Source organism: Ovis canadensis, chromosome 23, assembly GCF_042477335.2.
Source record: "Ovis canadensis isolate MfBH-ARS-UI-01 breed Bighorn chromosome 23, ARS-UI_OviCan_v2, whole genome shotgun sequence".
NCBI lineage: Eukaryota > Metazoa > Chordata > Mammalia > Artiodactyla > Bovidae > Ovis > Ovis canadensis.
Genome location: NC_091267.1, coordinates 27,370,266 through 27,389,059, shown reverse-complemented (window position 1 = coordinate 27,389,059; position 18,794 = coordinate 27,370,266). Strand labels below are relative to the sequence as shown.

The 18,794-nt window shown below is 35.7% G+C and overlaps 1 protein-coding gene across 4 annotated transcripts in view; it reads left to right on the top strand.

Annotated features, from left to right (window-relative positions):
• Positions 1-18,794, top strand: part of PIK3C3 (phosphatidylinositol 3-kinase catalytic subunit type 3) — a 161,360-nt gene that overhangs the window by 129,074 nt on the left and 13,492 nt on the right. For 2 of the 4 annotated variants that reach the window (XR_011252452.1, XM_069569209.1), the window contains exon 22: positions 13,903-14,071. The exons of 1 other annotated variant lie outside the window; for it this stretch is intronic. Coding sequence is in view for 2 of the 3 variants with exons in the window: in XM_069569209.1 (XP_069425310.1) it covers positions 13,903-14,071 (169 nt within the window). In the remaining variant the exon portion in view is untranslated. Of the gene's footprint in view, positions 1-2,075; positions 2,480-13,902; positions 14,072-18,794 lie in introns of those variants that run through there. One more of the 4 variants, XM_069569210.1, reaches the window with a different exon arrangement.

The following is an 18,794-nucleotide window of genomic DNA, read 5'->3' as shown; positions in this document are numbered from 1 at the left end:
ATAAATTATAGTCTTAGAAATCCCTATATGATACTTTTAAGAACATATAAAGGAAATGCCTATACTTTTAAGAATTTCTATAGTAGAAATCCTGCAGATGATTATATAGCCTTTACTTCTTGAAATGCCTCCTCTAGTAGAAAGCCCTTATTGTCTGCAAGTAGTCCAGTTTATTACTGTACAGCTCTAGTTTTAGAGTGTTTAAATACTCTTTCTCTTATCAAACAATACCAATAAGTCACAGTATCAGTCAACACTGAAATCACATTAATCTCCACATTTAATTCTTTACCTTTTCCCCTTGGAGGTTTTTGGAATAACTGTTCTCATCCTCCTTCTTCCTATTAACTCCTTGGCCCGATGCTTTAAACACCTTCTCTGTGCAAACAACTTCCAAACTTTCTCTATTTCAGTCGATTTCGCTAGCTATTTACTTGAAATCCTAAATATACAGCTAGTTGTAAAAGTTATTTTCTTCTTCCACTACTTGCCTAATGAACTGTTCCTTGCTTGATTTTTCCATCTTAACAAATAGGAACATCATCTACTCATTTGTTTAAGCCTCAGAGTTGAGAGTTATTTTTAATTCCACTATTGGCTTCATTTCATATATCGAACATATATTATCAGATTGTTATCTACTGCTCACTAAAATGGATAAGGAAGTTAACCCCTCTCTTCATTTCCACTGCTTTGACCCCATTTGAAACCACCAGTATCTTTTGCCCAAACTGTTTGATTAAAATATGAACTCTTTAATGTAGGCATTGTGGCTTGCCCAACCGGTTTGAATGTCTGAATGTGAAATCACTCCTGTCTTGAGCCAGTGCTCTTGTTTTGTTCTTCCTGGGAAGCTCTTCTGTCAGATCTCTGCAAGACTTTGGTTACTAAGCTTAAGTTTGAATGGCATCTTTTTAGAATAGCCTTTTCTAACTCTTGAGTCTGAAATAATGTATACCTGCCACCCCACCCCTCTCCATTACTCTCTACTTACTCTGTTTTGTTTTCTTTGAAGCACTTATCACTTCAAATACAATACAACAAGTATTTATTAAGCACCTACTATATTTTAGGTGTGGTTCTAGGTGCAGGGGATACCAAACAAAAGAGGCAGAAATCCTAGCTCTCATGGAGCTTATTGACTTCTTAACATCATCCATCCTCTTCCATTCAGGATGTAAGTTGCCTGAGAACAAGGACCTTGTCCATTCACTGTACCTCCAGAGCCTTGAACAACATTCAGCTAAAATGTTTGATAAATTATTGTTGAATTAATAATCAATATTTCTTCTCTTCTATAGAGCTTTTTCTTCCCTATGTCATATGATCCAAGTTTTTTCATCCCTCCACAGAAAGTAGATTTTAAAGTACCCTTAAAATAGTCTCTCAGGTAATGATATTATCTATTAGTCTTTCTCCAAATTTTCATGCCAAGAATTTAACATCCAGTGTAGCCTCACTAACTGCTAATATAATAACTGTATTATTTATGTAATCTGCAATTTCATATATTCAACTGTAAATCTTTAGTGTGAAAAATGATCTGGTAAAATTTGCATGTGGAACTATGTCTGTATCAAGGCCATATAGTCCCTTTAATAATCAAAGCCTGAAGGAATGTAACCAAATTGAATTGGAAGGTGGAGGTTCTTGCCACATTTATTCATTTAGTAAAGTATGTTTTTATAAAATGTTATGCTATATTTGGAAAAAATAATAATTTAGAAAATATTTGCCTGTGTTGTTTTTTAGCTCTCTTTTTCAGTTGAATCTTTTAACCACAGAATCAAACTACAAAAATAATTACATTTGTTTTTATATTGTATTCATTTTATAACCACAGTGGAATTCTTTAATGTATAGAGTAGCAATATATCTATAATATTTAGGTGTTGTAGGTGCTGGCAATTCACAGATCTTACCTGTCTCTTCTTTTAGAAATAGATAAATAAGAGACCTTTTTCTGTTGGACTTTGAGAACTGTTCTGTCTTGTTTGTCTATGTGTATTGATGGGGATACTTAAAGAGTTAAGATTTGGAAAGAAAGGTCTATCTAATATACTTTTTTGGCCCAGGTCATAGATACTTGCAGAGAAGGAAATGGCAACCCACTCCAGTATTCTTGCCTAGAGAATCCTGTGGACAGAGGAGCCTGATGGGCTGCTGTCTATGGGGTCGCACAGAGTCAGACACGACTGAAGTGACTTACCATGCATGCATGCATTGGAGAAGGAAATGGCAACCCACTCCAGTGTTCTTGCCTGGAGAATCCCAGGGACAGAGGAGCCTGATGGGCTACAGTCCATGGGGTCGCACAGAGTCGGACACGACTGAAGCAACTTAGCAGCAGCAGCAGCAGAGATACTTGTGGAAACCGAATTGTAAAATTTCAGGAACAGATTTTAAACTTCTTGTCACCAGTTTTCCACTAGAGGGTGCTCTAAATTTTGTTTTTGGAAAATAAAAACTTACCTTAAAATGTGCTGGGTAGAAAGCATATCTGTTTCTTTTAAAACAGCATTTCTCTAAGTTATTTCTTCTTAATCTCTCTAATTATTTCATCAATTTATATTATACATAAAGTGAAAGTGAAGTTGCTCAGTCGTGTCTGAACTCTTTGCGACCCCATGGACTGTAGCCTACCAAGCTCCTCGGTCCATGGGATTTTCCAGGTAAGAGTGCTGGAGTGGAGTACCAGAGTGGAGTGCCATTTCCTTCTCCAGGGGATCGTCCCGACCCGGGGATCGAACCCAGATCTCCCACATTGTAGGCAGATGCTTTACTGTCTGAGCTACCAGGGAAGCCCAAGCATTTTAAATCTTCCTCACTGGGATAAATATTTTCAGTTCTGGGGTTTAGGTTGAATGAAATTGGATTATGTAAGGAAAAACAAGTTATATCAAGACAAATGGAAGTATAATACATTCTTCAACTTCCTGAAGTTTATAATGATTTATTTTAAAATGTTTGTGTCTCTAGTTGTTTTTTACTAACAGTCCATATTTCAAAGTAGTTTCAAGTTATGTTAATTGCATATGTTATAATTTGAATAGCGCTTCCCTGGTGGCTCAAGCAGTAAAGAATCTGCCTGAAATGTGGGAGACCTGGGTTCCATCCCTGGGTTGGGAAGATCGCCTGGAGAAGGAAATGACAACCCTCTCCAGTATTCTTGCCTGGAGAATCCCATGGACAAAGAAGCCTGGTGAGCTACAGTCCATGGGATCACAAAGAGTTGGACATGTCTGAGCAACTAACACACACACACACACACACACACACAATTTAAGCTATATCATATATGTAATGAAAGTTGTCTGTCATGTTTGACTTATCATGTGCAACTCCATGGACTGTAGGGGTTAATATGTCATTATAGGAGTTAATATGTCAGGCTCTGAAGTCAAATTCTTTGAATTTAAATGGTCCTTCCACCATTGGATGACTGAGCATGTTATCTATCTGTGTCTCAGTCTCCTCTTCTCAATGTATAATAATAAAATCTTTCTCCTGGTGTGAGAGTTGAACTGTTTAATATGGTAGAATTTTGTATGGTACTGAGTACCTAGTAAACAAACATTCCTTTTGGGCTATTATGGTCTTGTTTATTTCACCACCAGAAAATAAGAATACATTCCTTTTTTGACTTATATAGCTGTTATCATAATTGATAACAGCTGGAATTATAATTTTAGAGAGAAACAAGCAATGTATTTCTAACTTTTTTTTTCCTACTCCAGAATCCAAACGCCTTCAAGTTACTGCTCTCTGAATTCTCTTTTGAGAGGCTCATTATTTTAATAATATAGGAAGGTTTTTAGAAGAAAAAGTTTGATTGATGATTTAATGCTATCCTTTCAGTACTGTTGCCTGAAAAATCCCATGGACAGAGGACCCCGGTAGGCTACAGTCCATGAGGTTGCAAAGAGTCGGATACCACTGAGCAACTTCACTTTCACTTTTTCAGTGTTCTAAGGTGAAAGTGAATGTGAAAGTTGCTCAGTCATGTCCAACTCTTTGTGACCCCAGTTTTCCAGCTGAGAATACTGGAGTGAGTAGCCTTTCCCTTCTCCAGGGGATCTTCCCAACCCAGGGGAAGATTTATTTTAGAATGACATTCTAACATGTATACTATCATGTGAATTGAATCGCCAGTCTATGTCTGACGCAGGGTGCAGCATGCTTGGGGCTGGTGCATGGGGATGACCCAGAAAGATGTTATGGGGAGGGAGGTGGGAGGGGGGTTCATGTTTGGGAATGCATGTAAGAATTAAAGATTTTAAAATTTAAAAAATAAAAAACTAAAAAAAAAAATAAATAAATAAAATAATAAAAAAATAAAATAAAAATAAATATGATTATTTGTTTTATTTTTTTAGGACATATTTTCAGGATATCGTGAATTCATGATATTCAAAATCTTAAGTAGAATGAACTTAGTTACTATTCAAATGGTCGTGCTTTCTCAGTTGTTTGCACTTGTTATTCAGTTTGGAGGATTAAGCATACTGTAAAGTCTAAAACTACAGACTTATTTTCTTAATGTGCTTGTTTATTCTCTGGAATATGAGAGAAGGGAAAGAAATAAAGTTTTGTGCACAGTAGGCACCCAATGAATGTTTTGAAAGAAATAAATGAACTAGGTTTTTTCATATCATTTTTTATCTTTCTGTAGGTTACAGAAAAATCTATATCCTATGAAAACTTACTTTTACTATAGACTGTGGACATACTATTATTTATCAGTTTGATTTGTATTTCTCAGTTGATATATACAGAAGAGAACTAAACACATAAGACCTTCCCTTTTTATCCATAAAAACTTTTTTAGTCTTTATTGATCATTACTTGAGATGTTTAGTGAGAACTTGTCTTCATGAGAATAGTTTTCTTTTTAACATTATTTAAAATCTGATCTTTTGAAAGTTTCTTAAATATTCAGTGTCAGGAAGTAAGTCTTTTTGTTTACTGAAACCTGTCATAAGGGAAATGTTAATAGTTTCCTTAAAGCTGCCTTTTTTTTTTAAAGGTTCTTTGAGAAGAGCATTGTTTCCTCTCATAGAGGTAATAAAAAGTAATAGAGAGCTATACTCATTGTGCCTGAGGAGACAGAGATTACTTCACTGAAAGAGTAATTTAGATGGGGTCATTAAGAACGTGTTGGATTTGTGTGGGATGCAAATGGAGAAAAATATGCAGTCCAATAAAATACCCCGAAGCTGAAATAGCCAGGCCTTTTCAGGTAATATATAGTCTGGTTGGAGAAATCTGAAGTCAGATTGTGGAGAAAAGTCAGTCTACTTCCTTTTGGATCACCTATTATATGACAAAGCTTAATTCATGTCACTGAAACGGAAGTAAAACTATAGATTAGGGTAGTAAATATTTTAATATAAGTTTTATCAGATTATGTATTCCTTAATGCTGCATAGACACTATTTTGCTTCAAAATGAATAACCTGAGGAGAGATTACATTTGGTGTATTTTAAAAAATTTGAAGTTTCATAAATGAAAATATTAAAAAATTATTTTCACAGTAACCCCTATAACCAGAAAAAGTGTCAATTTTTAAGCTAGTGAAGTTGAACAGCACAAGGAAACTATAACCATTGGTCTGAATCATCATTTAGATGATTCATCTTGCCACTGTCCACTCCACAATGACCTAACTGAAGCCGAGAGTTGTACTCCTTGACATAAAGTAGATCAGAAATCCTCAAGCTTCTGAGTGTATCAGAATCATCAGGAGAGCCAGTTAAAGTACACACTGCTGGTCCCCAGGCTTAGATCTGGTAGGGCCTGAGAATTTATTTTAGTAGCAAAGAATTAGATATGATAGGGCCTGAGACTTTGTCTTAATAGCAAAGCACACTATGAGTAATTATCTGAAATGGTAATTAAGATTCTTCTTCCTTTTTAAAATCCTTTTTTTTTTTAAAGTTTTTAAAACTTTTTATTGTGTATTGGAGTATAGCCAATTCACACTGTTGTGGTAGTTTCAGGTGGACAGCAAAGGGACTCAGCCATATATATATGTATCCATTCTCCCCCAGTCTCCCCTCTCATCCAGGCTGCCATGTAATATTGAGCACAGTCCCTTGTGCTCTACAGTTAAGTTCTTGTTGGTTATCCATTTTAAATACAGGAGTTTGTTCCTGCCCTTCCCAAATTCCCCAACTATCCCTTTCCCCAGTTTTTTCCCCATAAGTTTGTTCTCTAAGTCTGTGAGTCTGTTTCTGTAAAAGGTATCATACGATATTTCTCTTTCTCTGTCTGACCTACTTCACTCAGCATGATAATCTCTAGGTCCATCCATGATGCTGCAAATGGCATTATTATATTTTTAATCGCTGAGTATTATTCCTTTGTATATCTGTACCACATCTTCATTATCCATCTCTGTTGATAAACATTTAGGTTGCTTCCATGTCTTGGCTATTGTAAACAGTCCTGCAGTGAGCATCAGGGTGCATGTGTCCTTTCAGATCATGTTCTTCTCCAGATATATGCCCAGGAATGGGGTTTCTGGGTCACATGTAGCTCTATTTTTGTTTTTTTAAGGAAACTTCACACTGTTCTCCATAGTGGCTGTACCAATTTACATTCCTACCAACAGTGTAGAGGGGTTCCCTTCTCTCTGTACCCTCTCCAGCATTTATTGTCTGTGGATTTTGATGATGGCCCTTTTGACTGGTGTGAGGCAATATCTCATTATAGTTTTTATTTTTATTTCTCTATTAAACAGCAGTGTTGAATAACTTTTCATGTGCCTCTTGGCATCTGTATGTCTTCTCTGGAGAAATGTCTATTTAGGTCTTTTGCCCATTTTTTGATTGGGTTGTTTTTATGATATTAAGCCCCATGAGCTATTTGTAAGTTTTGGAGACTAATCCATTGTTGATTGCATTATTTGCAGCTATTTTCTCCCATTCTATGGATTGTCTTTTTGTCTTCTCTGATTTTGCTGTACAAAAACTTTCGAGCTTAATTAGATTTCTATTACTATGATTTATGTCAAAGAGTGTTTTGCCTGTTTTCTTCTATGAGCTTTATACTGTCTGCTCTTAAATTTAGGTTTTTAATCCATTTTGAGTTCATTTTGTATATGTTGTTAAAGAATGTTCTAATTTCTTTCTATTTTTTTACACATAGCTGTCCAGTCTTTCCAATTTATTGAAGAGACTGTCTTTTCTCCATTGTATATTCTTCCTCCTTTGTCAAAGATAAGTTGCCTACAGATATGTGGGTTTATTTCTGGGTTTTCTATCCTGTTCATCGATCTACATTTCTGTTTTTGTGCCAGATTCATACTATTTTGATGACTGTAGCTTTGCAGTATAGTCTGAAACCAGGAAGCCTGATTCCTCCAACTGTATTTTTCTTTCTTAAGGTTGCTTTGGCTCTTCAGGGTCTTTCGTTTCTCCATACAAATTTAAAATTTTTTTTCTAGTTTTGTGGAAAATGCCACTGTAGATTGCCTTGTGTAATATAGTCATTTTGGCAATATTGATTCTTCCATCTAAGAACATGGTATACCTTTCCATCTGTTTGTGTCACCTTCAGTTTCTTTCATCATTATTTTACACTTTTCAGAGTACAGGTGTTTTGTCTCATTGGATAGGGTTATTCCTAGGTATTTTATACTTTTTGATGCAATATTAAATGTGGTTGTTTCTTTAATTTCTTTCTAATCTTTCGTTGTTAGTATATAGAAATGCCGCATATTTTTGTGCTCTAATTTTGATCCTGAAACTTCACCAAATTCATTGATGAGGTCTAGTAGCTTTTGGTAGCATCTTTAGGATTTTCTCAGATGGTAAAGCATCTGTCTACAATGTGAGAAACCTGGGTTTGATCCCTGGGTTGGGAAGATTCCCTGAAGAAGGAAATTGCAACCCACTTCAGTACTCTTGCCTTGAAAATCCCATGGATGGAGGAGCTTGGTGCAGGCTACTATCCATGGGGTCGCAAAGAGTCAGGCACGACTGAGCGATTTCACTTTCACTTTAGGATTTTCTGTGTATAATATCATGTCATCTGCAAACAGTGACTGTTTTTCTTTCCAATTTGGATTCCTTTTATTTATTGTTCTCTGATTGCTGTGGCTAGGATATCCAAAATTATGTTGAATAAAAGCAGAGAAAGTGGATATCCTTATCTTGGTCCTGATCTTAGAGAAAATGTTTTCAGCTTTTCCCTGTTGAGTATGATGTTAGCTATAGATTTGTTGTATATGGTCTTTATTATGTTGAGGTATGTACACTCCATGCTCAGTTTCTGGAGAACTTTTATCATAAATAGTTGCTGAGTTTTGTCAAAACCTTTTCCTGTATCTTTTGAAATGATCATGTGTTTTTTTCCTTCAATTTTTTGATGTGGTTTATCACACTGATTTGCAGATAGTGAAAAATCCTTGACTCCTTGGGTTAAATCCCACTGTACATGGTGTTTGATTCTTTTAATGTATTGTTGGATTCAGATTCCTAGTATTTTGTTGAGGATTTCTGCACCTGTGTTCATCAGTGATTTTGCCCTGTGATTTTCCTTTTTTTGTGATATCTTTTGTTTTTGTGTCAAGGGGATAATGGACTCATAGAATGAGTTTGATAGTTTTCTTTCCTCTGCAATTTTTTTGAACAGTTTCAGAAGGATTATTGTTAGCTCTTCTTGGAATTTGCCTGTAAAGTCATCAGGTCCTGGACTTTTGTTTGTTGGGAGTTTTTAAATCACAGTTTCAATTTCAGTGCAGTGATTGGTCTCTTCATATTTTCTATTTCTTCCTCTTTCAGTCTTGGGAGAATGTCCCTTTCTAAAAATTTGTCCATTTTTTTCCAGATTGTCCACTTGCCATACATGTTGTTGCATACTTGTTGCTGTTACAGTTGTTTGTAAGAGTCTCTTATGATCCTTTGGCTAAAGGTTTATCAATTTTGTTTATCATTTCAAAGAACCAGATTTTAGTTTCATTGATCTTTGAATTTTTTTTTTGGTGGGGGGATGTCTCTGTTTCATTTATTTCTACTCTGATCTTTATGATTTCTTTCCTTCTGCTAACTTTGATTCTGTTTATTATTCTTTCTCTGGTTGCTTTAGGTGTAAGGTTAGGTTGTTTATTTGAGATATTTCTTGTTTCCTGAGGGAAGATGGTATCATTGTAAACATCCTCCTTAGAATTGCTTTTGCGGTATTCTATAGGTTTTGAATTGATATGCTTTTCATTTTCATTTGTCTCTAGGTATTTCTTGTAGTTTATTTCTAATCTCATAGCATTGTGATTGGAAAAGGTGTTAAGATTTCAGTTTTCTTCATTTTATCAAGGCTCGCCTTGTTGCCCGGACCATGGTCAATCCTAGACAATGTTCCATGTGCACTTGAGAAGAATGTATATTATGCTCTTGGATGGAATGCTCTTTAAATATCAATTAAATATCAATTAAGTTGGTCTCATCTGATGTTTCATTTAAGGCTCTATCCTTACTGACTTTCTGTCCAGATGATATGTCCATTGATGAAACATAGAACATGAGAGATTCCAGTAGAGAGAATAAGCAGAGGTATAAAAAAACAATAAGTACAGTTTTGAGATTGGTTCCATTTAATTATTAAATAGACAAAAAGAAAATTAAGAGAAACTCTACACTAAAAATTGTCTTCACCTATAATTTAAAAACTACTTCCATGTCACTAATGCAAATAGACTTCCCTAGTGGCTCAGATGGTAAAGAATCTGCCTGCATATCAAGAGACCCGGGTTCAGTCGCTATGTCAGGAAGATCCCCTGGAGAAGGAAATGGCAATCCACTCCAGTATTCTTGGCTGGAGAATTCCATGGACAGAGAAGCTTGGCGGGCTTCGGTCCATGTGGTCGCAAAGAATTAGAAATGCAAATAACAAGAAACTTTAATTAACACCTCTTATTCTCTTTATACTTCCAGTCAGGAACAAAATAAGGTAGTTAAAGTGAACATTAAATTTGTTTTATGTACACTTTGCCCCTTGACTATTTAACATCAGAGATTTGAATAAGACACACTCCCTGAATTTTTTAAATATTTTCTTAAATTTCATGAAGTGCATTTTAAAATCTCCTAAAATTTAAATTTACAGATATTAACTTTAAAAAGCATTCTTTTTTTATGAAGATGAATTTTCTTAAAACATTGATAGCCTTTTTTCAAAATATATTCCTCTTTGAACTTGCAATGCATAGTAATAGTTTCATAGTTAGATATTGAATCTTTTATGCCTTATAATTATTAATTTTGCCCTTTGAGAATTTTCTTACAAGAAGGATAGAAGTATACTCTTCATTTGCAGGCAGTGATGCAAGCTGACATTGGAATTCCAGTAACACCTGTTATGAAATGAAGAAAAGTGGGACTAAGTTTCCTATTAAAAGCACTGAGCCCATTAAATAAACTCCATGTGATGGTTGATACCATTTGATACATGATATATTAAGGGAAGCAGTTTTGAATCAGAGGTTCTTAAGATAAGCCCTCTACTCAAGTGGTAGGTTTCAGTCAGAATTATATAGATAACAAGACATTATTTAAATGATTAAATAAAACTAAGAAAGGATTATCTGTACCTGTGATATTGTAAGCTTCTCATTTCTTTATCTTGTGAAGGGTAGAAAGGGATTTGTCTAACAAAGTAGATAATAAGTGGGAATTCCAGGATAATGTCTGGTAAATAAATATTTGCTGATGCCACACAGAGACAATGAATGGGACATAAAGAGAAATTTTTAACAAGCAAACTTCTCCAGGTACCTCCCTGTCTAGGCACATAATTCATACTGTGATTAATCTATGGTGAATAGGTTCCTTCCTGGAATAGATCCTTTAACTAACATTTTTTTAGGCAGCTTTGGGGAAGGTCAAAGTTTCTTCCTTTTGAGATTTGACTGGTTTCAGCTCAAAACTAATCTTTATGCCAAAAAGGTATTTTTGAGTGGAAAGTTGTGCCTCCCCTATAAGACTTTAACCAGCCCTCTGATTGTAACAGAATATTTTAAGCCTGGTATATCTTTTTAAGAAAAGTAATGAGATAATTTTGATAAATGGAAAAACTGATTTTCAGTGCAATAGTTACATTAATGATAGCAGAGAGAAACGAGACTTGCCACCCCAAAATGTTTCTGGCATTTCAGGCTGAAAACCGTCAATTCCTAAAAGCCCCTGGAAGCACATTTGACCTTACCCCTAACTCCCTGAAAAGTTTAGATACAGTACCTATGCCAAGAATAGACCATTCAGCAGAAATATCTGCAAAGAATAGTCAGGTGTGAGAGGTGAGGCTCCTGGAGATTTAGAGCCGACTCCATGCCGTCTATGGGGTCGCACAGAGTTGGACACGACTGAAGTGACTTAGCAGCAGCAGCAGCAGCTGTGTCCTGTTGTCTCTGCAAGGCCTACCAAACATTTGTTTTCCTAACATTTGCTTTTCCATTTCCATGCCTTCCTCACATCTGAAGTGTCAACCCTACCCCAACATCCTCCTTTGTCTTTAGCTGAAGATGGTATTTAGGGTGAGGGTTTCATCCATTTTGGGGAGTTACTTGGTTTTTCTGGATCTCTTTCATGTATATACATGTGTATGTGTGTGTGTGTGTGCGTGCATGCTCTCAGTGATATCTGACTCTTTGTGACTCCCCGAACTGTAGCCCACCAGGCTCCTCTCTCCACGATATTTTCCAAGCAAGGATACTGAAGCAGGGTATTTTATACCCCAGGACATCTTCCTGACCCGGGGATTGAACCCACATCTCTGTGTCTCCTAGGCATTGGCAGGCAAATTCTTTACACTGAGCCACCTGGGAAGCCCCTTTGGTTTGATTTTCTCCTCTTAATGTGTCTCATATCAATATAACTCTTAGTCCAGCCATAGAACCTAGGAAAATAGAGGATAATTTCTTCTTCCTGCTCAATGGCTACTTTTTCTATAGCCATGGTATGATAATGTTTAAGTGTCTGGTTAGTTGTCACTATGAGCATTCATTTTTAAGCTGTTGTTTCTCTTTGTATATGAACTCCCATGTCCCATATTTAGTATAGCTTCTGTCAATTCCAAATAATATGCAGTATAGTTTTCTTTACTATTGTGGGAAAATAGTGCTAGTACCTATCTTGAACTTCACTTAAATTTAATATTATTATTGCCTAAAATTTTAACTTTTTTATTACCTTGTGTTGGCAGTTTTGAAGTTCTTTCTCACTTTCGGAGTTTAATGTATTGTTTAGTTTAAGGTATTATTAAACTATTATTTGTTTATTATTAGTAGTAGTATTTACTATTAAACTAATAAACTAGAATAATGTTATATTCTAGTTTAATTTATTATTTAGCTTTTCTTTGTAAGAAAGATGCCTGAAAGTATTGCAGAAAATAAGATTGCTTGTCTCTTTAATATTTAATTAATATATTGATATTTATTTTTGAACAAAATTCAGTATTTAAAATCTAGAGTGATGACTGTGTACCAAGTACTGTGTTAAGTATTAGCTATGTTATCTCTTTTCATTCTGCCAGGAGATAATTATCAGTATTAACCTGTTTTGTAGGCTAGAAGGTAAGGCTTAGAAAGGTTAAGTAAGTAACTTTATCAGGGTCATGAACATGATCAAGGGCGATATGAAGTGTTTTACTAAAGGGCCTTTATACTCCTGACTTGGAGGCCTGCCAGGGGATCACTGCTTCCTGAGAGTTTGTTACCGCAACTGGAGTCAGTTCTGTGCCCATCTTTGTTTTGAACAGTGATCTAATGACACTTTATAATGTGTATAAAGTTCACAGATAATAGTGACAATGCTCAGAGAAAGGCATAGACAGAAGGGTAAGCTTAACATTTTAACTGGATAGAATCACTGTCTAAAAATATTTTTCAAGATGGCTGAAGTATGTGAAAATTCAATACAATGCATCTCAAGAAGTTTGGCTTGTGCCATTGAGGGAAAGAAATCTAACCTTCCCAAATACATGATGGCAGAAAAGTTTTCACATAAAATAGGTCAGAATGCATTATAGGATAAATAAAAGGGGGCACATTGCACTAGGGAAGTTTTTGGTTGGCTTTTTAAATGAATTAGTGTCTTCATTCAACACTGAGTGCTTTCTAAATGCTAGAAACTATTCTGAGGTTGGGAAAACAGGCCTAAATCCCTGCCTTAGTGGTACTTAGATTGTAGAATCCGAGAGGTTACTTTTAGTTTTTTAATGTGCCTACTTAGACCTACTTGTAAATTAAAGATGGTTTATGAATTCAGTGGTGAATCATTATCCAAAGTGAGTCATCAGTGACATTCTTAAATATCTGACCTATGAGTTTAGATGACTGTTCAAGGGTTTCTCTTCATGGGCACTATAGTGTGTTCAGCCCTTGGCAGAGATGAATACTATGCTTGGTTTCCTAGTCTGTAGCTAGTAAGTGACCCAGTTAATTGTAAATGGTTCAAATAAAGCTAACAATATAGTTTGAAATTTGGTAGATGTTTTTGAAGGTCGGGAGAATAGTGATAAGTTAAAAGGAAGGATTTATCTCAAGGATACTTAAAGAAATGATCCTCCTTTGGCATAAGAAATTTGCTACAGTATACTAATTTCTACTAAGACTCTTGACAGTTGTCCAAGCTTTAGCCATTTTTTATTTTGGACATCTAAAAGTAATATTTTTAATTTTAAAATATTACCCTGGGATTTTAAGTATAGTTTCAACTGAAGTAATGTGAGCTTCAAGGCGCTAAAATATGCTCTGAAGGCTACTCCTAAGTCTTGAGTTACAGTATCAAACAATTTAATGGACTTCATCATGAACTAATACTCTTTATGAAGAGACACTGCTTTACCAATTGTGAGATACATACAAGATTCTGGAAACAAATGAGTTTCTTATCAACATCCAGGCAAACTCTTCCACATAGACTTTGGATATATTTTGGGTCGAGATCCAAAGCCTCTTCCTCCTCCAATGAAGCTGAATAAAGAAATGGTGGAAGGAATGGGAGGCACACAGAGTGAACAGTATCAAGAGTTCCGAAAACAATGTTACACAGCTTTTCTCCACCTTCGAAGGTAAGTTGATTTGTTTGACGTAGAGAATTTTGGTAAATTCATTTCACAGATCAAGAAAAATATTTGTTTAAATGTATTCCCTGGTGGTTCCGTGGTAAAGAATCCTCCTGCCAATGCAGGAGATGTGGGTTCAGTCCCTGGGCTGGGAAGAACCTCTGGAGAATGAAGTATTCTTGCCTGGGAAATCCCATGGATAGAGGAGCCTGGAGAGCTATAGTCCATGGGGTCACTGAAGAGTTGGACATGACCTAGAGACTAAAACAATAACAATACATTTTTTTATCATCATTCTTTTTCCAAATGACACAGGCAACAGTACTTGTTAATGTATATTTGATGACTGTTTTGATAAGCAGTCTGATTTCAAAGGAAAAAGACAATTTCTTGCTTTCTCACTAATTATCTGACTGCTAAATCCCACCAAATCCCAAGGAGGTTGACATTACACAAGAATGAACCATTTAGCTAACTTGGAATGATTATTTAGATAATTTTTATTCTTTAATCAGCCTTAGTTTTAGTTTTGAGAAACATTCTGAGGTTTGTTAAACAATTGAATAAATGTTGCATATGGTTTTGTCTGTCTTTAGTACCACATCAGTCATTCTTCTTTAAAAAAAAAAAGCTATTAATTTTTTTCTCTATCCTTTTTTTCCCAAAGCCATTATATCTCTGCTTCCTTCATCCAAATTTACTTAGGACTGAACATCATGTATCATCAGGAAAAAGATAAATTAAAAGTCATGTTTGTTACATTCAGGACTTTGCTCTGATAATTAGTCAAAAATGACGAATCATTTCACCCTAACTCCCATTTTTAACCTAACTAATGCAAAATGAATATTCTTAATCCACCAGAAAAATCCCAGCTTGGGAGACCACATGTATTCTCTTCCAGGTGAATATATAACCAGTAGAAATGAGTTGCCTATGCATGTGGGCGCTGTCTTTTCTGTCTTTGTAACTTCAGTTTATGGACACTCAGAATATGTGTGTTGAATAAAAACCTTCAATAATTGTATGAAAATTCCTGCTTCATATCTTGAGTGAAGCCATGTTACCAGGTCATATTGATGCTACTGGTCCCAGGTGAATGGCTGTCCTATATTAATGAGTTTCATCTTTACAGTGGCTCACTAGGCCTTCACTGTTAACTCAGGCTCTACTGCTGTCACATATTTTAATGTACATTTTACAGACAGCCACACTATTATCCTTTGGGTGGTAGAGTAGCCCAGTTTTACTTTCTAGAAATGCTGAAAAAATAATGAGAAGATCAGTGCCTGATGATGCAGAAGCACTTTCAGAGATGAAAGTTCCACTTTAATACCTGGAATTTTTAATTTAAAATAGTCATAGCTAGATGAAAGTTTGGCAATCTCAGTGAGGAGACAGACAAGATAATATGAAATGATAACTATAGAAGTATCAAAGGTGCTCTACCTTACTGAAAGCAGAAAGAAAACAATGAGCTTTATAAGCTTTCGTTGATAATGGATTAGTAGCAATTCAGCAAAATGAGAAAATAGAGGCAGATTGTTTGTGCAGAGCCAAAGTTAACTTTCTCACTACTAAGAAAAATCATGAAGACTAATCTACCTAATTTTATGTTAAGTCTTCATGAACATAGTTTTAATTTTTTATTTTCAGCAATTTCACTGTTAAAATTAGCTGGGCCTTAATATTTTTGTCAACATTTATTTTTTAATGTTGTATTTTAGAATATGCTTCTGTTAGTAAAAATTTCCTTTAGGACATAAGAATTAGCCAGATAGCCAAAAGTTTATTTACAAGAATAGTTGACACACTTATTATTAGGGTGTCAACCTTGTTCTTGTTCTTTTCATGGTTTTTGTTGATTGCTAATCAATAAGAAATCATTGAATACACTGTGACCATATAAAGCAAGCAATCTCATTTGAACTAAGTTATGAATGGTTATAGTTATACAGATGCCAGAATACATTTTATTGAGTGATTTTCATGTAACAAAAATGCATTGTTATTACCAATAATGAATTGGAAATTTTATTTTTTGAATACTCTTATGGCAGCAGTAGTAATGCTCAAACATTGTAAATATTAAGTATTGAAGGAAAACATAAACTTCTCTTAATCCATGTTTATGCCAAACACCATGCTAGACACTGGTGATACAAAGAGAGCCTGAACTTTTCAGTAAAAATACTGAAGTTAGGAATGCATTTTGCTGTATCAAGCAAAATTCTCACACTGTCTTAGAAGATGTCTTAAGTCACCAAATAGTGAATCTATGCATCACACTACTTTTCATTTTTAACCTCATTTTTTTTCCCTCCTGGAACTAGTACACTTATGAAAGAAATATTTTTATAGAATTCTACTCTGATATTCACTGCATGCAAGAAGGATAAACTGTAGGGGAAGCAGACCTCTGAAATGCTATAAGAACCTCACTTGATGTAGTTATTGATTTTTATTCTTAGTATTGAAGATTTTTACTGAAAAATCTAGACCATCTTTGTATAGTCAATGAGTAACTTGATGATTGGTATAAACATGGTTAAGAGAAGGAGTATGTTTTCCTTGAACACTGTGCTTAACCTTCTACTTTATCAAAATCTTATTTATATCACATCCATCTTTATGTCTTTGTCTAGACTTGGTTTTGCACTTTTCTCACTCTCATTTTTTAAACCTTATCCTTATATTTTCTTTTGATAATGGTTTTAAAGATTTTTAGTAACCGTAAATCTGTTTTTCTCGATAGGATTTGAATAACTAGTGTTTAATTTCTGTTTGTTGTCACTGGTTCTATTTTAAATAGAAAATGTAAGTTAATGGCAACAGATGTAAAAGATTAATACAGTTGAAATGTAGTGACAAATAATCTGCAAAGTAATTGGATGTTTAAGCTTCTTAGAAAATATTCCACTTTATATTTATTTAAATTGTTTCCCTTTGCCATAATAATAGAAGCATGGGTGGTTTCATATATGTATATATGTGTGTATCTTCAGTCCTGTCCAACTCTTTGCAATCTCATGACTGTAGCCCACCAGGCTCCTCTATCCATGGACTTTTCTAGGCAAGAATACTGGAGTGCCTTGCCATTTCCTACTCCAGGGGTTTTTCCTGACCCAGAGATTGAACACACGTCTCTTGCATCTCCTGTACTGGCAGGCAGATTCTTTACCACTGAGCACCTAGAAAGCCTAGTTACATTTATACCAACAGATAATCCAGAAACATTAATATGTGCCTTTTACAAAAGGGACACATATTGGACTATAATAAAGGCAAACATTTTAACATAGATCCTAGCTGTGCATGAGAATCACTGGGGATCTTTGTTGGGGAGGAGAGGCCAAAACAGTTGCAGCCCATCAGTTTCAGTCGGCCTGGGACTTGGCCCAGGCACTGGTATTTTTAAAGAAACTTCCCAGGTGAATTTAATGGGTAGCCAGGTTTGAGAACTCATGTACACTCGTAGCGGATTTATGTCAATGCATGGCAAAACCAATACAGTATTGTAAAGTAAAAAAGATTATAATAAAAAATAAAGAGCACACACACACACAAAAAAAAACAACTGAGCCTTGCATTCCTCCCCTTGAGTTATCCTGTGGTAGATTTCTGAGATTTCCCCTATGGCAAGACTGGGAAAAATCCTATATAGTCAACAAAGCAGAGCATGAATTATTAAGAATTCACTAAAAGAGTATCATTGTTTTCATAACCTAATGCATGGCAGTTTGTTGTATCCTACTGACACCACAGTCCTTACAGCCTTCTCCATGGACCCTCTTCTGTATCCCTTTCCTAGAAACCATAGAGCTTTAAAAAAGATCCTGGTGCCTTGCAGTCCTTACAGCCTTCTCCATGGACCCTCTGCTGTATCCATTTCCTTCAAACCACAGAGCTTAAAGAAGTTCCTGGTGCCTTGAGTCCTTACAGCCTTCTCCATGGACCCTCTGCTGTATCCATTTCCTACAAACCACAGAGCTTAAAGAAGTTCCTGGTGCCTTGAGTCCTTACAGCCTTCTCCATGGACGCTCTGCTGTATCCATTTCCTACAAACCACAGAGCTTAAAGAAGGTCTTGATGCCTTCCTGCTCTGAAATGCCGTTTCTGAACCTTTCTTTTCTGGCCTTCTTAACAAAAGCATAGATGCACACCATGAAACCAGATAAATTACCTGCTGCTAACCATCAACTGCCTATTTCCCTGCCATTCTCCTCCACTGAAAACTTTCATTCTTGTCTTCTTCAGGCCTGCTGCTGTGACTTTACATCTGCATAAATGGTCCAGCCGTGACCTGGCCTCTCAGGGCCTGGTTCTCATGTAAAGCCAGCCTTGGCCACTCCCTCTCATTAATAGTCAGGTTAGCCCTTCAAACTCTTGATCCAGTGCTTTTCACTGTCTGAGCAGCACACCGTCTGTCCTTACAGATCTTTTCATTCCTCCATGTCTTCAATGTCAGTCTCATTACCCTACCACTGTATATAATATACCTGAATTCTCACTTTCCTCCTTCCCCCATTGAATTTTACAGCCTTAAACTGTAATCCCTCTTAACTGCCACAGCTAGGTGAGTGCCACTGGCTTCCATTAATAGTGGGGAGAAAACCAGGATATTGCTAACATTGTACTGCTGCCCTATTTCTTCACTCTCCTCAGTATATCTATTTTTAAAAGTTCTCAGTGTCTCCACTTACTTGCCTCCTTTCTTCCTCAGCCTTCT